This window comes from Bos indicus, chromosome 6, assembly GCF_029378745.1.
Source record: "Bos indicus isolate NIAB-ARS_2022 breed Sahiwal x Tharparkar chromosome 6, NIAB-ARS_B.indTharparkar_mat_pri_1.0, whole genome shotgun sequence".
Lineage (NCBI taxonomy): Eukaryota > Metazoa > Chordata > Mammalia > Artiodactyla > Bovidae > Bos > Bos indicus.
Window position 1 is genome coordinate 30163601 of NC_091765.1, and position 17345 is coordinate 30180945.

Consider the following 17345-nt stretch of genomic DNA (forward strand, 5'->3'; position numbering starts at 1 on the left):
TTAAATTCCAGGACTGTTTTCATAAGGCTAGAATATGGCTCATAACTGCAAGAAGAAATAAAAAACTAAATAGCTAGAAAGACTTGGAAACACATGCTGGAAGACATCCTTATGTGTGTTCTCAATGTTATAATCACAGATAAATTGGAGACATCTTTCTATTACTAGAGCAAAAAGTACCTGAAAAGCATAGTCTTGTCAGAGGTTTTTAGTCAACAGATAATACTGTAATCTATTTTCCTCATATATTGGTATGCCATCTTATGGTAACATCTAGAAATACATTCACTATAAGAACAAAGAAATAATATTCTAATCACTTCCCTGCAGAAAAAGTTTAGAATTTTATTTCCTGGTAACAAAGGAAGTCAAGAAAGAATTTTTATATTCAGATTAAAAAAGACAAATGATTTCTACATTCCTTCCATATGCCTCCAATACAAAGTTAACCAGAATTTCCAGAAAAGTTAAAAGCTGCACATTTCAAGAAATGTTGAGGCTACTCCTTGTCAAGGAATTCAGCTCAGGCTCACAGAGTGGTTTATACTACCACAAGTATAATACATGTGTCAGAAGGAGAATTCTGCAACTCAACTTTGCATTCTATCATATATTTGACCTATGTGTGTTGTGGAGAATAAGGGAGTTGTTTCATTGGTTAAATACGGGTTACTCTATTGAGTTTAATTTATAATTGATAATATCAAAGCTAAGTAACAGCATTTTAAAACAAATCTGTAAAGTGCTCAAAATATTTTTTTAGTTGAATAAGAAATCAGAAGGTAAAGTTGAGCTTAGGACATCCTGTATTATAATGTTACTTAACCTACATTGGAAGTTATTCTATTTCAAAACAAACAAAAAGGTGTTTCTGACACATTTTGTATGAAGTATATACGCAGTATACATAATTCCCATATTTAAACACACAAAAACCCACACCTATTCCAAAAAATTATACGAACTTTGGTTTTGTAAAACCTAAGTTAGAGGATCCCATTTAATAAAGGAAAGCTTCTGTTCACTTTAACACCAGTCTTCCACTCCTTTAAGTGCTCATTTGAAAAAAAAAAATTAAACAAAAATAAGTAACTTGAGAGGAGAAAAGAAACCTCACCAAATTCTCCTGCCTATACATCATTTCCAGAGAACATTTTACTCACAATATCTCAGTCAGATCATGTGATGCTGAGAGTGTAGGTATACATCATTCTTCCGGGGCCCCTTCATCACTAATTCTGCAGGCAGCAAGCCAGACACCAGGGCACCATGACTTCTCCCTACAAGCCTGTCCATCAAAACAGACATCTCTCCCTCCTCTTAGCACTAACTGCAGTGTTACTGGGCTTCCCGAATCAAACTTCATCATTTATGATGAAGGTGTTGCATTTGATCTAATTACTTTTTATAATTCTTTCTTCAGGAGAAAGAATATCATCCCAGGGTATTATGCATTGCTGGTGCTGATATAAAATAAGCAAAGGAAAAAGAAAACTAATATTCATAAAAGAATTTCTGCTGCTTTCTGGCCACCCTTCATCATCTTTTTTGTGAAATAGAAGATGACAAATAAAATTTCAAGTTTCTAAATATATACTGATAAATATTTATTGGGTGCGGTTTTGTATCTTTAATATCCTGCTAAGCAAACGCATCCAAGTTGGGGTAGGGGGGAAGCGGAAAAAAACTGGATAGATAGAAAAGGTTTTCTTGCTTATTTTTTAATCAGCAAACTTACTTGTAGGTATTTATAATTAAAGAGGCTTAGGTGAGGTTTTATTATAGATCTGAGTAGTACTAAGTGTAGGGGTACGTGCATGCCTGCATGCTAAGTTGCTTCAGTCATATCTGACTCTTTGAGCCCCCAGAGACTTACAGTCCATGGCATTCTCCAGGCCAGAATACTGGAGTGGGCAGCCTTTCCCTTCTCCAGGGGATCTTCCCAACTCAAGGATGGAACCCAGTCTCCCACACTGCAGGCAGATTCTTTACCAGCTGAGCCACAAAGGAAGCCCATTCTAGAATGAAGAAACTGCTAATTGTGCAAAGCAAACATAATAAACAGAAGGCATTTAAGTAATCATATTGTTGTTTACTGATTATTTTGTGATATGGCTAACCAGCCACTACTTACTTAGAGCTTTCCAAGTCTTAGATACATAAAAGCCTTTTTCCCAACAGTGTCATTCAGGGTTTTGTTTCCCTTTTCTTTGTTATAGACGATTCAGGGTGATGTGGTCCAAGGCCCACTTCCCATCTCCAGTGCTCACTCTAGCTGTATAACCTTCACACGGTCCTTGACCTCACTGCTCCTCAGCTGCATGTCTGTGAAATGGGGACGATGGTAATAGTGCCTTCCCCACTGAGCTGTTATGAGGATTAAATCAGTTAGTATATGTAAAGTAATTAGAAAAGTACTTGGACAGCAAGAAAATCAAACCAGTCAATCTTAAGGCAAATCAACCCTGAATACTCTTTGGAAGGACTGATGCTGAAGCTGAAACTCCAGTGTTTTGGTCATCTGATGTGAACAGTCTACTCACTGGAAAAGTCCCTGATGCTGGAAAAAACTGAGTGGAGAAGGAAAAGAGGGCATCAGAGGATAAGATGGCCAGATGGTATCACCGATGCAAGGGACATGAACTTGGGTGAACTTTAGGAGATGGTAAGGGACAGGGAGGCCTGGCTTGCCACAATCCGTTGGACTGCAAAGAGTCAGACATGACTGGGTGACTCAACAACAACTTAGAAAAGGGCCATGGTAAGTAAGCACTCCACCCATCTTAGCAAATGTGATTATCATGGTTATGATGATACCTTCCACTGCCCTCACCCACAAAACTGGCCTGGGCTCTGAGCTCTGGCTCCCTTCAACTGTACCTCTTCCCGGTGAGCAGTGGGTTTGCAAAACTCCAGTGAAGTGTCCATCCAGATTTGTCCCATCCCACTCTCCATTTAAAACACTGGCCATTGCCCCAAAGTCTGAAATTCTACCTCAATGGCCCCAGGCCTGTGTCTGGGGACTGTACAGCTCCCTGTCTCCTTGAAGGTGGACTGAAGAACTAGTGTACTTACCCTAACCTTTGACAAAGAGGTGGCGGAGGTTGGCTGGGGCAAGACGTGTAGGCGGAGCATAAACCAGAGGGCCAGGTGTTTGCCCAACATTAAGCTTCTGATTACTGAGGCATCTATTCCAAAACCTCTATCTCGAATAAACATTATTACCAGCTGCATGACGCAACTACTGGTAAAACAACTAGGAAGAAAGCAGGTGACCTGCCAACGAAGTTCCCTGGATAACTGACCACCTTAAGAACTCCACTTTCCCTTCCTATACCCTCATCCCCACTCTTATGTTTTAAATTGGCCAATATTTTTGTAACCGTGTAGGGTGACAAACATTAGCTAGACTTATTGTGGTAATGATTTTGCAATACATACAAATATCGAGTCATTATGCTGTACACCTGAAACTAATATAATGTTATATGTCAATTATAACTCAGTCATTTAAGTTAATTAATCAATTTGCCAATAAAGGGTGAACCTATGAAATCCTAGGCACCCTACTTTTGACCCCAATAAAAGCAGAAGCCCAGGTCCCCACCCCAAATGCCTGTGACCCTGCTGTGTGGCCCTCAGGTGTGCTGTGTAACCTCTAGTTTCTGCAAATAATACATCTTTTCTCTCAGATTTCTCTGACAGTGGCTGCTGAGGTGAGTTTTATATAATAAGAACCACATGGGGCCATCTAGTCACAACATTGGCTCCAGTTGAAGAAATGTCTGTGGGGGCTGCCAGAGTGGTGTGGACCCAGGTAGGTGCTTCAAGCATTCCGAACCAACAGTATCTCTACCACAGACACGAACAGGTGTCCAGCTGCCTGTGTGAGAGGCTCCTCCCCGTGCAGGATCCCCATCACTCCCCCTCCCACACTGCAGTGAATAAATCAAGCATTCTAAATGCAAAGTTGGTGTTCTTCACCATTATAAAAATACACTTGTTAAATTCAGTTAATGGAAAGTATTTTATTTACCAGTCTGCTATATTGGATTATATGAGTTTTAAATAATTAGGTAAATGGTATGTGATCTTCCATTTATATTATTGCCCCAGCTCCACAAAAGTTAGGGTTGGTCCTAAGTATCACAACAGCAGCTATAATTAAAAATATCAAAATAAGACGGTTCCATGTCTCTTTAACACCGCTTTTCTTTATTTTGGGTTTTATACCAAAACATACATACACATGTCTCCAATACAACTACATGTAGACATATATACATAAGGCTGAAATGCAAACGTTTCTGACCAAGGCATTACTGATGTTCAGTAAACATATATAATATACTTCCTGTAAAAATGCTGCCCATGTATATACGGTAGAGGCAAAAAAAAAACAACAACAACCACCCAGCAGCTCTGTGGTGTATTTATGTAAACATGACCAGTGCTCTCAGACCACAGTCTTCAGTGACTTTTACTGGACCCCAAAATGACTGCACCAAAAATGGTGAGGTGGAACCTACACAGACCTCACCTAGGCATACCTAGGATCTTCGGAGTTCAAAACAGTAACCTTTAAAGCCACTAAACTCCGCACCTTCAAATCTATCACCTAGTATAATTCTCACATAATCCACCAGCCACATCAGCATCCACTTTCCTGAACAGAGGACTTGCCTTCCCAGTACAACTGCTCTTCTTTCCAAAACCTTTTCACTCAGTTCTCTAGAACACTCAACCTCCTCAGAGAATCCCCGCCTGTCTGCCAGGTCCTAACTGGAATCTGGTTCCACCTACAGGACAGTATGAGAACTGCAGCCCTTTCAGCATTTAAGTCCGTTTTCCTAATCCCTACTGGTAGGATTTCCTCCTTGAGGGAAGTGATTCTAGTACATCCATCTTCATTTCTTGCACTCTTTACCCACCTCCCGGCCCCAAGCCCAACACATCAGCCCCTGTATCAGTGCTATTCAAACTGCTGCCTATAGATCGCCTACTTTTTTGCTACTGATTCATGAGGGAATAACAACAAAACAAAACAAACATTTAGAATTTCATAGCAGTTTGAAATCAGTGGACTTCTCTTTGAACAAGGTGTTGTCAAACACACACTGAGACACAGTGGTGCTAGCCACATCCACACACAGGTCTTTTTCTACCAAACGTGTTGCCCAAACTTTAATGTGCGTATAAATCACTTGGGAAATCTCATTAAAAATGCAGGTTTAGTAGTCTGGAGTGAGGCCTGAGCCTCTGCATGTCTAATGAGTTTCAAGTGATGCCGGTGCTTCTGATCCACAGGCTCACTTTGAACAGCGAGGCGTCAAACAACTGAATTAGACTTTTCCCAACCAGCTATGCTATTTCACATAACTGCATTTTGCAAATCTTTCTCAAATATTACACACATTAGACTGCCTCTGTTTAGAGTCATTGCTATTCACAGGCTGTGCAACCTTGGGAAAGTGAATTAACCTCTCAGTGCTGCAAAAGCCTCATATTTAAATGGGGACTAAAAATCCTAAATACCCGACAGGATTGTTGTGAAGCTCAAATGGTTTAATTAATGTCACAGTTACTAGCATAATTCTTGGCTTATGTTAGCCATTTTCATTTTTAAATTGTTTATTTCTGCCTTACCCACTTGGCAAACTTCTGTTCATCCTTAAAATTTGCTCAAGTATCACATCTATGCAGTATTTTGACATCCTCCTACTCCAAAATGAGCCACTCTTTCGTTTCTACTGAGATTTTTTCTGAGTATAATTATTTCCATGTTTCTCTCTCACAATCTAGTGTGCTAGTCTTGAAAGCAAGAATTTTCTTCATCCATTTCTGATCCCTAACACCTAGCGTGCTGACTGGCAAAATTAAAAAAGAAAAACTGCCTGTGACTTTTTGATGTGAACTATTATGAATCAATCTTACAGAGCTAGGCTATAGGAACAAATGTTATAAAATATCATCAGAACACAATAAGGTCATTGTATTTTGTTGGGAAGATATTCTGTTAAGAAATAAAAATCAATGATGATAAATCATCTTAAGCTTTTTTAAGACTTAGGACTATGACAATTACAAATCATTTATTTTGTGGTGAGACCAAGAAAAAAGGAAACATGGGGGCTGTTTTTAACCAAGAGTCATTGGGGATGCGGTGTGTGTCTTTTTTTAATGAGCAACACTAAATGTGTAAGTCTTAGAACTAAACTTTCTAGATATTTTCTCCATTCTATCAATATATATGAATTGACTAAAAGGTAGTTACTCTAGCATAAATAAAAGGAAATGCCATGAAGCAAATGATCTGAATTAACCCTTTATACAAAGGTCCCCAGCCTCTGGGATCTAATGTCTGATGATCTAAGGTGGATATGATGTAATAATAATACAAATATAGTGTACAATAAATGTAATGCACTTGAATTATCCTGAAACCACCTCCCCTTGCAGTCTGCAAAAAAAAATATCTTCCAAAAAACCAGTTCCTGGTGTCAAAAAGGCTGGAGACTGCAGCTTTATAAGGTCCTTATTTTTAAAACAAATGTAGCCAAATAGCAGTCTTTGAATCAAGCACAACTTCTGAATAACATTTAGGGGTAAACAAAAAACACTTTCTCCCTCCTCTATCCTCTTGAAACCCACTCCAAGCTCTAGTCACTAGTTTTCTGAGGGAAGTAAGAACAGGATAAAGAAGTAAATCTTAAGAGTGAAGTCAAATGTGACTATTTTCCCAATAACTCCCTGTATTCATCTCTGAATGTCAGTTTCACTGTCATCTTGTCTCGGCCCTCTGGGCCAGGAGTAAGAAAACAGTTCAGGTAGATACATTTGGAAAAGAGAATAATTCAAGTGTTTATCTTCTTTATGACTAAAACTTTTCCAGCCTGTGAGCCTTCCTCTCCTTACCTCTGTTTTTCAGCGGAGGAAGTGTGGGATGTAGATCTTTATTACATTCATTCCGTTCTGTGCAGCATTCAATGGATCGTCTCTGATGAGGAATGGGAGTGTCCTGAAATTGAAACCTGACAGCTATTAATAGGTTTACCCCAAATTTCAAAGCCATATCACCTAAAACTAGCAAATTAACACTCTTTACAGAACTGACTTAAAATTCTAATAATTTTATTCAGACATGTTGAAATGCCGTATTAGGTAATTTCTTTCAAATCATCATGTATATTCTTACTGCAACTTGCACTTCCACAAAATTACTATTTGCAATAACCAGTATGCATAGTATAAACTCAGGAAGAAGGCTTGGCTTAATGCAATTAACCAAATCGGAATTTGAGCAAGATGATCTAATGAGTCCCTAAGCCAAAAGTTAACAGCAAAAATAAAATGACTACTTGATTTCAAAATGAAGGGAGAACTGACCCAATGCAAATTTTCTAATTATTGTCCAAATTACTGAAAACAAGCGAGTCAAAAAAAATTCTATTTTATCTTGCTGAAACTTAGCTGTTTGCAATCTTGCCAATAAAAGGTTACAAAGTGGAAGCAAGGTATCTTCCTTACCCGACACTGAAAATCTGAGCCTTCTAGTCCTAGACATCCAGAAGTGACCACGGGCATCCCAGAGTCATCTTCTTCTATCATCGTGAAACAATATCCATCTGTGCTAAAGATCAAACAGGCAAAGTAAGTGTGTGTGTGAGAGAGAGCGAGTGTGTCCAGGGTAAAAGGAATTGAAGATGTTTACCACTTGTTTGGGGCTTCCCTGGTGGATCAGTGGTAAAGAATTAACCTGCCAATGTAGGAGATTCGGGTTCCAATCCTTCAGTCAGAAAGACCCCCTGGAGAAGGCAATGGCAACCCACTCCAGTATTCTTGCCTGGGAAATCCCATGGACACAGGAGCCTGGTGGGCTACAGTCCATGGCATTGCAAAAGAGTCAGACACAACTGAGCGACTAAACAACAACAACAATCATTTATTTCATTACAAACAAGAAGAAAGTAAAAGATCATATAACAGGTTATTATCTGATTAAAGAATCCCAAAACTTCCTTTTAAGTTGATTTAATTATCATAAACTATGTACTCATATATCCTCTGTCTAGAAACTCATGAGAAAGGATCCAACATTTCCATATAACATATAAATTAACAGCATTTCTGGCCCTTCATAGCTATCACCTTCAGAAATCCACTCCAAGAGGAAGGTAATAATATGCTTACTTTCTATATGAAGAAACTGAGGTTCAGAGATCTTGAGTGATTTCTCAAAGGCCATACAGCTAGTGAAAGGCACAACTGGGGTGAACCCATGCAGGTGAGTGTTTATTCTGGTTCTACTTGCTCTGAGGTAGTGAAGTGAATTTATCTCTTCCTAAGGCGTACAGGGGAGAAGGCAATGGCACCCCACTCCAGTACTCTTGCCTGGAAAATCCCATGGATGGAGGAGCCTGGTGAGCTGCAGTCCATGAGGTCGCTAAGAGTCGGACACGACTGAGCAACTTTGCTTTGACTTTTCACTTTCATGCATTGGAGAAGGAAATGGCACCCCACTCCAGTGTTCTTGCCTGGAGAATCCCAGGGATGGGGGGAGCCTGGTGGGCTGCCATCTATGGGGTTGCACAGAGTCGGACACGACTGAAGTGACTTAGCACCAAGGCATACAGGGGGCTTACAGACTACGGAGAAGTAGGAATTGGAGTCAGCACAGCCTAAGTGAGGTGACTAAGACTGTGCCATGCAGTACCTCCCTCTACTTTAAGGATGGCATATGAAAACATTGGGCTTTGTGGCAACAAGTCTGGTCTTAATTTGAGTGTGGGGTAAGGATGGACAGCAGAAAGAAGGGCTTTTACCATGATATGAAAGCCACAGAAACAATATTTTTAATTTTTGTCTGGTTTTCTACACTAAAAAGAACTTTTGCTTAGAATCTCATTTAATCCTCTCATGAATAATGACAAGTAATATTTCTATTTCACAAATAGGTAACTAAAGGTTATGAGAGTCTAACATACTTGTAGAAGGTCACAAAACAAACAGATAGAGAATCATGTGTAGCATGAAGGACTTCTTGCTTCTTTCTCATAGCTTTTCCAAAGTCCCTCCAGGGATTAAAAATTAAAAACAAGGACTATTATATATAGAACAATTTTTAAACAGACATTACTTCACAAGTTTGGGTGATGAATGCAAAGAGACTCCCCAAATAAGTCATAAACCACTACTGCCTGTGCTAAGAAATAAACTACTGAACTACATCCCCATCTCTTTCCTGAGAGAAAGATGTATGTCCATGGTCAGCGTCCAACACAGGCGTGACTACACAGACCTAAAATGAAGGCAATAAATGAAAGAAGCATCCCTTAGAAATTTACCTCAGACAATATAAGCAAACAATAACCATGTGATTTTTCTTTTATCCCTTTCCTATACATTTCTTTTATCCCTTTCCTATATACTTACACTCTGTGTGTAACTTGCATTTCTCATCAAAAGTAAAATTCAGGAATTAAGAATAAAGTTATTTTAAGCTTCTGACATTAGGAAATCATAGCATGACTAAAAAAGTTTGATACAATACGTTAAATCTAAAAAGACTAATTTCTCCTTATCCAGGAGGTCCCCTTAAGTCAAAATCTGAGTATAGAGAAATGTAATTTGACGCAACTTCTAAGAATCAAAAAAGAAAAGGCTGGTAAAGCTGTTGGCATGTTACTTTTACAATGTCCTGTTAAATGTAAAGAAACATCAGGAAGAGTAAATCCAAGCTTTAAAAATGTACTGAGGGGCCACTCCCTTATCCGTGAAGAGGAGGAAGCTAAAATAGAGGATGGAAACAAGATTTTTGATGGAGAGATGCTGTAGTGTATACAGAAGTAGAAATAAAATGTACAAGGAAACATGAAATGTTATAAACCAACATTATTTCAATAAAAAAATAAATGTTAAAAAGGGGGTGGAGAGGGAGAGAGGCCCTAGAGAAAGAAGTTGGTGTCCTATACGTTATAAATCTGGATACAAACTGAAATACTTAGTTGGAGGATAAGCAAGAGGGCAAGAGAACCATCTCAAGTGCATATTACTGACAATAAGACAAAAATAATTTATAAACTTCTTACTGAAATTGCTAGCTAGGAAGGGCCATTGACTGGAAACCAGTAGTGCAATTACAGACACTTAAAAATTACTTGAGAACTTTCAACTCTCGAGCAAGCACAAATATAAACACAACTGCACTCTGGAATCAAAGCCCATCAACCACCCACCACTAACAGACGGCTGCTGAATGTCACCAAAGGCATCTGACTTTACTATGGGCTTATCTCAACATTCTGCTGCTTGCTTCCATATTTAAGTACAGGTTTCAAATGTTTTATATAGATTGCTACCCGTCATCCCTAGAGTGTTGAAAGTGATAACAAGAGATGAAGAATCATGAGAAAAATAAAAGGTGAAATAATTTTATACAAAATTGAAAGCAGTGAGATGCATATATGAATGCAGGATGAATCATTTGATTACAGTAATGATAATGAATTTTAAAAGACAATTCAAAAGGAAGGAGAGGCAAGATAGAGGCAGGGGATTAAGAGGTACGAATTACCATGTATAAAATAAATAAGCTACAAGGATATATTTGTACAGCATGAGAAAATATGGGCATTATTTTATAATAACTTTAAATGCAGTACAATCTATAAAAATACTAAATAATTATGCTGTATATATAAAACTAATGTAATACTATAAATCAACCAAACGCCAATAAAAAAGACAACTGATGTGACATTTCAAAAATTCTGCCCCTGTGTTATAAAGTCAGCAAAAGTAATTGACAAAACAGTTGCCTATAAACATTATCAGTCATCAGTACTGAATGCCTCTCAACATAAGGCCAATTCATGAAAAAGCGAAGCATTTGAAAAAGTAAATGTCATATGAGGTCAAAGTAGATAATAAAACTTCTGTTACAACCTTGGATAGTTCTACAGGTTCATGCCTCCTTGAATATGCCCAGTATTTCAAAAGCAAAGAAATCTGGAACATCTTGAGAGAACATTGAGGATAAACTGCCTTGGGAGATTTTCAGTGTGCCCATGAACATTTACTAGTAAGAAAGGAATCAGAGAAGGCAATGGCACCCCACTCCAGTACTCGTGCCTGGAAAATCCCATGGACAGAGGAGCCTGGGAGGCTGCAGTCCATGGGGTCTCGAAGAGTCAGACATGACTGAAGAGACTTAGCAACAGCAGCAGCAAGAAAGGGATACACTTAGTTTAAAGCTTGGAGGGACCAAATGATACTCCTTAGGTGGCTGTGCATCCTGAGCCTGGACGTTTTGCCTGTTTTCATTTGGGGTCAAATGGATTTATAAACAGTAGTTCAGTTGGTAAAGGATCCGCCTGCAATGCGGGAGACCTGGGTTCGATCCTTAGGTTGGGAAGATCTGCTAGAGAAGGGATAGGCTACCCACTCCAGCATTTCTGGGCTTTCCCGGTGGCTCAGCTGGTAAAGAATCTGCCTGCAATGCAGGAGATCTGTGTTCGATCCCTGGGTTAGAAGATACCCTGGAGAAGGGAAAGGCTACCTACTCCAGTATTCTGGCCTGGAGAATTCCATGGGCTGCCTCCATGAGGTTGCAAAGAGTCGAACATGACTGAGCCACTTTCACTTTCACTTCTGGACCCCAACTCATTCGTTGCAGAGTGAGGGCAAGGTTTATAAGGTTTACGCAAGTCTTTGTCTCTTTAATTCTATTCTTCCACTAAGATCTTATGCTTCTTTATTATAAACCTCAAGTTGTCCAAAAATATAACCACCTCAGTTGAGAAGGGACTATTGTAGAAATTTTCTTCTAACTGGTTTAGATCCTTATAAAGATTAATTTAACTATAAAATATAATTTTTAAAGTAGTAGTTAAAAAGGAGTTTATCTGATCTGCTCAATCACGGTGATAGGAAATTTTAAAAGCAGTAATAAAATAATCTAAAAATCACCAAGAAACTCAGTTCAGTTCATGTCGCCCAGTTGTGTCTGACTCTTTGCAACCCCATGAATCACAGCACGCCAGGCCTCCCTGTCCATCACCAACTCCCGGAGTTCACTCAGACTCATATCCATCGAGTCAGTGATGCCATCCAGCCATCTCATCCTCTGGCGTCCACTTCCCCTCCTGCCCCCAATCCCTCCCAGCATCAGAGTCTTTTCCAATGAGTTAACTCTTCGCATGAGGTGACCAAAGTACTGGAGTTTCAGCTTTAGCATCATTCCTTCCAAAGAACACCCAGGACTGATGTCCTTCAGAATGGACTGGTTGGATCTCCTTGCAGTCCAAGGGACTCTCAAGAGCCTTCTCCAACACCACAGTTCAAAAGAAGCAATTCTTCGGCGCTCAGCTTTCTTCACAGTCCACCTCTCACATTCACACATGACCACTGGAAAAACCATAACCTTGACTAGACACACATTTGTTGGCAAAGTAATGTCTCTGCTTTTGAATATGCTATCTAGGTTGGTCATAACTTTCCTTCCAAGGAGTAAGCATCTTTTAATTCCATGGCTGCAGTCACCATCTGCAGTGGTTCTGGAGCCCAGAAAAATAAAGTCTGACACTGTTTCTACTGTTTCCCCATCTATTTGCCAGGAAGTGATGGGACCGGATGCCATGATCTTAGTTTTCTGAATGTTGAGCTTTAAGCCAACCTTTTCACTCTCCTCTTTCACTTTCATCAAGAGGCTTTTGAGTTCCTCTTCACTTTCTGCCATAAGGGTGCTGTCATCTGCATATCTGAGGTTACTGATATTTCTCCCAGCAATCTTGATTCCAGCTTGTGCTTCTTCCAGCCCAGCGTTTCTCATGATGTACTCTGCACAGAAGTTAAATAAGCAGGGTGACAAGATACAGCCTTGACGTACTCCTTTTCCTATTTGGAACCAGTCTGTTGTTTCATGTCCAGTTCTAACTGTTGCTTCCTGACCTGCATACAGATTTCTCAAGAGGCAGGTCAGGTGGTCTGGTATTCCCATCTCTTTCAGAATTTTCCACAGTTTATTGTGATCCACACAGTCAAAGGCTTTGGCATAGTCAATAAAGCAGAAATAGATGTTTTTTTGGAACTCTCTTGCTTTTTCCATGATCCAGCGGATGTTGGCAATTTGATCTCTGGTTCCTCTGCCTTTTCTAAAACCAGCTTGAACATCTGCAAGTTCAGAGTTCACATTTTGCTGAAGCCTGGCTTGGAGAATTTTGAGCAATACTTTACTAGCGTGTGAGATGAGTGCAATGGTGCGGTAGTTTGAGCATTCTTTGGCATTGCCTTTCTTTAGGACTGCTGACCTTTTCCAGTCCTGTGGCCACTGCTGAGTTTTCCAAATTTGCTGGCATACTGAGTGCAGCACTTTCACAGCATCATCTTTCAGGATTTGGAATAGCTCAACTGGAATTCCATCACCTCCACTAGCTTTGTTCATAGTGATGCTTTCTAAGGCCCACTTGACTTCACATTCCAGTATGTCTGGCTCTAGGTCAGTGATCACACCATCGTGATTATCTTGGTCGTGAAGCTCTTTTTTGTACAGTTCTTCCGTGTATTCTTGCCACCTCTTAATATCTTCTGCTACTGTTAGTTCCATACCATTTCTGTCCTTTATCGAGCCCATCTTTGCATGAAATGTTCCCTTAGTATCTCTAATTTTCTTGAAGAGATCTCTAGTCTTTCCCATTCTGTTGTTTTCCTCTATTTCTTTGCAATGATCGCCTAGGAAGACTTTCTTATCTCTTCTTGCTATTCTTTAGAACTCTGCATTCATATGCTTATATATGTCCTTTTCTCCTTTGCTTTTCACTTCTCTTCTTTTCACAGCTATTTGTAAGGCCTCCCCAGCCAGCCATTTTGCTTTTTTGCATTTCTTTTCCACGGGGATGGTCTTGATCCCTGTCTCCTGTTCAGTGTCACAAACCTCCGAACATAGTTCATCAGGCACTCTATCTATCAGATCTAGGCCCTTAAATCTATTTTTCACTTCCACTGTATAATTATAAGGGATTTGATTTAGGTCATACCTGAATGGTCTAGTGGTTTTCCCTACTTTCTTCAATTTAAGTCTGAATTTGGCTTAATTATTAAATAGTTAAAAATTTTTCCCTTGACAAAAACTGATTGCTACTGCTACTAAGTCACTTCAGTCGTGTCCAACTCTGTGACCCCACAGATGGCAGCCCACTAGGCTCCCCCATCCTTGGGATTCTCCAGGCAAGAAAAAAAAAAACTGATTAAATAAATGAAAACTTGCTCAAGTGCATCTGCTCACAAGGATTCAAGTTCTCTACACCAATCAATTTATCCTGATCAAATTGAATCAAATTATTTACTCCACTTTTTTTCCAGGGTGTAAGAAATACTAGCATTCTTAAATTTCTTTCAAAATTCTTTTAAGTTTCGGTCAGAAACTACTTGAAAGGCTGCTTGTTTTAGGTGCATTGTAGATCCTTGAGGACACTGTCTTCTAAAATATCTATTTCACAATGAAGGGAATAAATAAAGTTTTCTGTTATAGGTAAATAAAGATACAGCTTTTCAAGTTGTGTTTAAGTCATGTAGATTTTAGTCAGTTAACTAAAACGGCTGAAAGTTGCTTAACTACAGTTTACTTTTACAAACTATTAAGCATACTGGCTTCCCTGGTGGCTTAGACGGTAAAGAATCTGTCTGTAGTTCAGGAGACCTGGGTTCAATCCCTGGTTCGGGAAGATCCCCTGGAGAAGGGAATGGCAATCCGCTCCAGTATTCTTGCCAGGAGAATTTCACAGACAGAGGAGCCCAGTGGCCTACAGTCCATGGGGTTGCAAAGAGTTGGGCACGACTGAGCAACTAACACACACACATTAAGCATACTATGCCTCAGACAGATGCTGAGAATCAAGGGTGAGGAATATGCAAACTTTGTTTTCAAGGAGTTCAACATCTATGCACCAATCCTAGGAAAGACAGTCATTCCACTTCAGCAGGGACAGAAATCACCAGCTAATTAAGTGCTTTCTATTGACTGGCAGGAAGGCAAAGAAGAACGCTGAGCAAAGGTCATCACCAGAGTCATGGAGTCCTGAGGTTTTTTCATTTTCTCTTTCGTTTGTTTCCCCTTATGATCTTAGGTGGGGGTGTTCCCATGGTGGTGGAGGGAAAGATGGTAAGATAGCTAGGACCGTCACTGCTCCTGTTTTCTGGCTTTTCCTCTGAGATGTCACAGCACTGGGGGAAGCTGAAGTTACTGAAGTTACATTAGTGGTGAAGTTCCAATGTGAGAAGGGTCTTTTTACTTTATCTTGAAGAGAGTGTAACCACCATACATCCTCCTCTGGCAGCCTTGCCACGTGATCTAATGTTTTGTTCATTTTCTTCCTAGGAGGTACAAGATTGTTTTGAACTTGTCTCAATTGTTGTATTATATACACGTTTGCATGTTCTCACTCCTGCAGGCCTGTGCAGACCTCTCACATACCTTACTCTGACAGCCTCCTAGCTGGACACCCCCTCTCCTCTTTCTAGTCTCTAACCCAATCCACACAGTACTGCCTGAAAAATCTTCCATCTTCCTTCCTGCTCAAGTATCTTCAATGATTCTCTATGTATAACTGTACCAAGCCCAACACTATTCACTTTCTATTAAGTCCAACACTAAATGGATCCATTTAAGAATCATTCATGATTAACGAGAGACACGAAAGCAGAGTTATTCCTTATAAAAGATTTCACAAGTGAATTTGAAACTATATCCTCATTCAACTAAGTGATCTGTTCCACAGAAAGAACATTCTCATAAGTGAAATGGTTTTAACTCAACATCTTCTACTGGGGAAAAAAAGATCATAAAGCTGAATGTTCAGGTGGTCTGGGCAACAGTGGAATAAACTGGATGAACAGAAGATATACACACAGATGAGAACAGTGCTCGCTTCAAGCACTCTGAGGCCTGGGTCAGGAGCATCTCTCTGAAAGCACACCCTGTCACATTTGGCGGAAGGTTTAGAAGCTCCGAGTCAACACAAACTATATAAAAGGGCTCTGGACAGCATCGCCTGATCTTACATGTTCCTTCTTACTCAGAAATCTTCAGTGGTTCTCAATGTATAACTGTAAAAAGCCTTACACTGTTCACTTCCTACTAAACCCCTAAGCTTTCCCTTCTGCCCTCTTTGACTCTTCAGGAAACAGCTAGAGACTCATCTAATTTGTCATTTAGGCACCTGGAATCATTTGTACATCTATGCAAACATACAATATGATTTATAATACCTACAAACCCTGAAAACTGCCAAGGTAGGAGTATTTTTGGTCAAATAAATAAGGAAATATTTGAAATTACCTTGAAAAAGAGTTAAAAAAAAGAAGAAGAACTGGATAGACTTGTATGAGAGAGTAGAGTAACTTGAGAGAAGTGGTGAGAAAGGGACAAAAATGACTATCACAGATCATGTCAAGTAAAACAAGAAAGAATACATAAAGTGGGACCAGATTATATACAGAAAAAAAATAAATAAGACTGAGATAATGCTTGCTAGGACAGGAAAACAAAATAGAAGATTGACATGGTGGAAGTCATACACAAAGAGTTAATTAAGGAGACTGTGCAGTTTTTGAAGCATACTGTGATAGTATGAGGTCCTAGGAATAGAATCTAGAAATGGAATAAGAAAGATAAACAATGCAAAGTAACAACTGAAAAGAATTTAGATGATCAATATTTTATTGAGGGAGGTTAGACAACGGTTTCATCCTTTAATTTGAATTATGGATATTAAAAAAGTATCCTACTACTTTATTCAGCAGGATATGTATGCACTGCATCTAACATACGTGCCATTAGGCCATGTAAATGGAACGGATCAGCAATCAAGGCCAAAAAGTACTCATACAGAGTTAAAAACACAATAATAAAACAAAGGACAAAACCCTCTATGCTTTGTGCATGTTCTCTGAATTATCCCATCAAGGGCTTCCCAGATGGCTCGGCAGTAAAGAATCCACCTACAATGCAGGATACGTGAGTTCGATCCCTGGGTCAGAAGATTCCCTGGATCTTCAGGGGATTTCAGAATCTCTGAAAAAGTGTGATGCACTTTTGATTTGGGCTACTTTCTGGGTTATTCTCTACAGGAATGTGGGAGTGGTAATGAGCATGCACTCTACCTAGGCTATCCAGCGTGGCTACAATCTGCCTGGTACCAGCCTTCATCCAAGCCATAAGCAAGGACTTATCTTTAAAACTGTTTTGCCTAGAAGGGCAAGATTCAGTGCAGTATTACTCAAAGTGTGCTCCCTCAAAAACTACTTATTACTGGTCTGTGAGTACATTAATATAGAAATTGAAATTTGTA

General features: G+C 39.5%; 1 protein-coding gene across 28 annotated transcripts in view; it reads right to left on the reverse strand.

The window, feature by feature from the left end:
* Positions 1-17345, reverse strand: part of BMPR1B (bone morphogenetic protein receptor type 1B) — a 448735-nt gene that overhangs the window by 32727 nt on the left and 398663 nt on the right. For 19 of the 28 annotated variants that reach the window (XM_019962429.2, XM_070790858.1, XM_070790857.1 and 16 more), the window contains 2 exons: positions 7528-7630; positions 6916-7018 (listed from right to left, as the gene is read on the reverse strand). In XM_019962429.2, the coding sequence (XP_019817988.1) occupies positions 6916-7018; positions 7528-7630 (206 nt within the window). The remainder of the gene's footprint in view (positions 1-6915; positions 7019-7527; positions 7631-17345) is intronic. The other 9 variants (XM_070790866.1, XM_070790868.1, XM_070790867.1 and 6 more) reach the window with 1 other exon arrangement.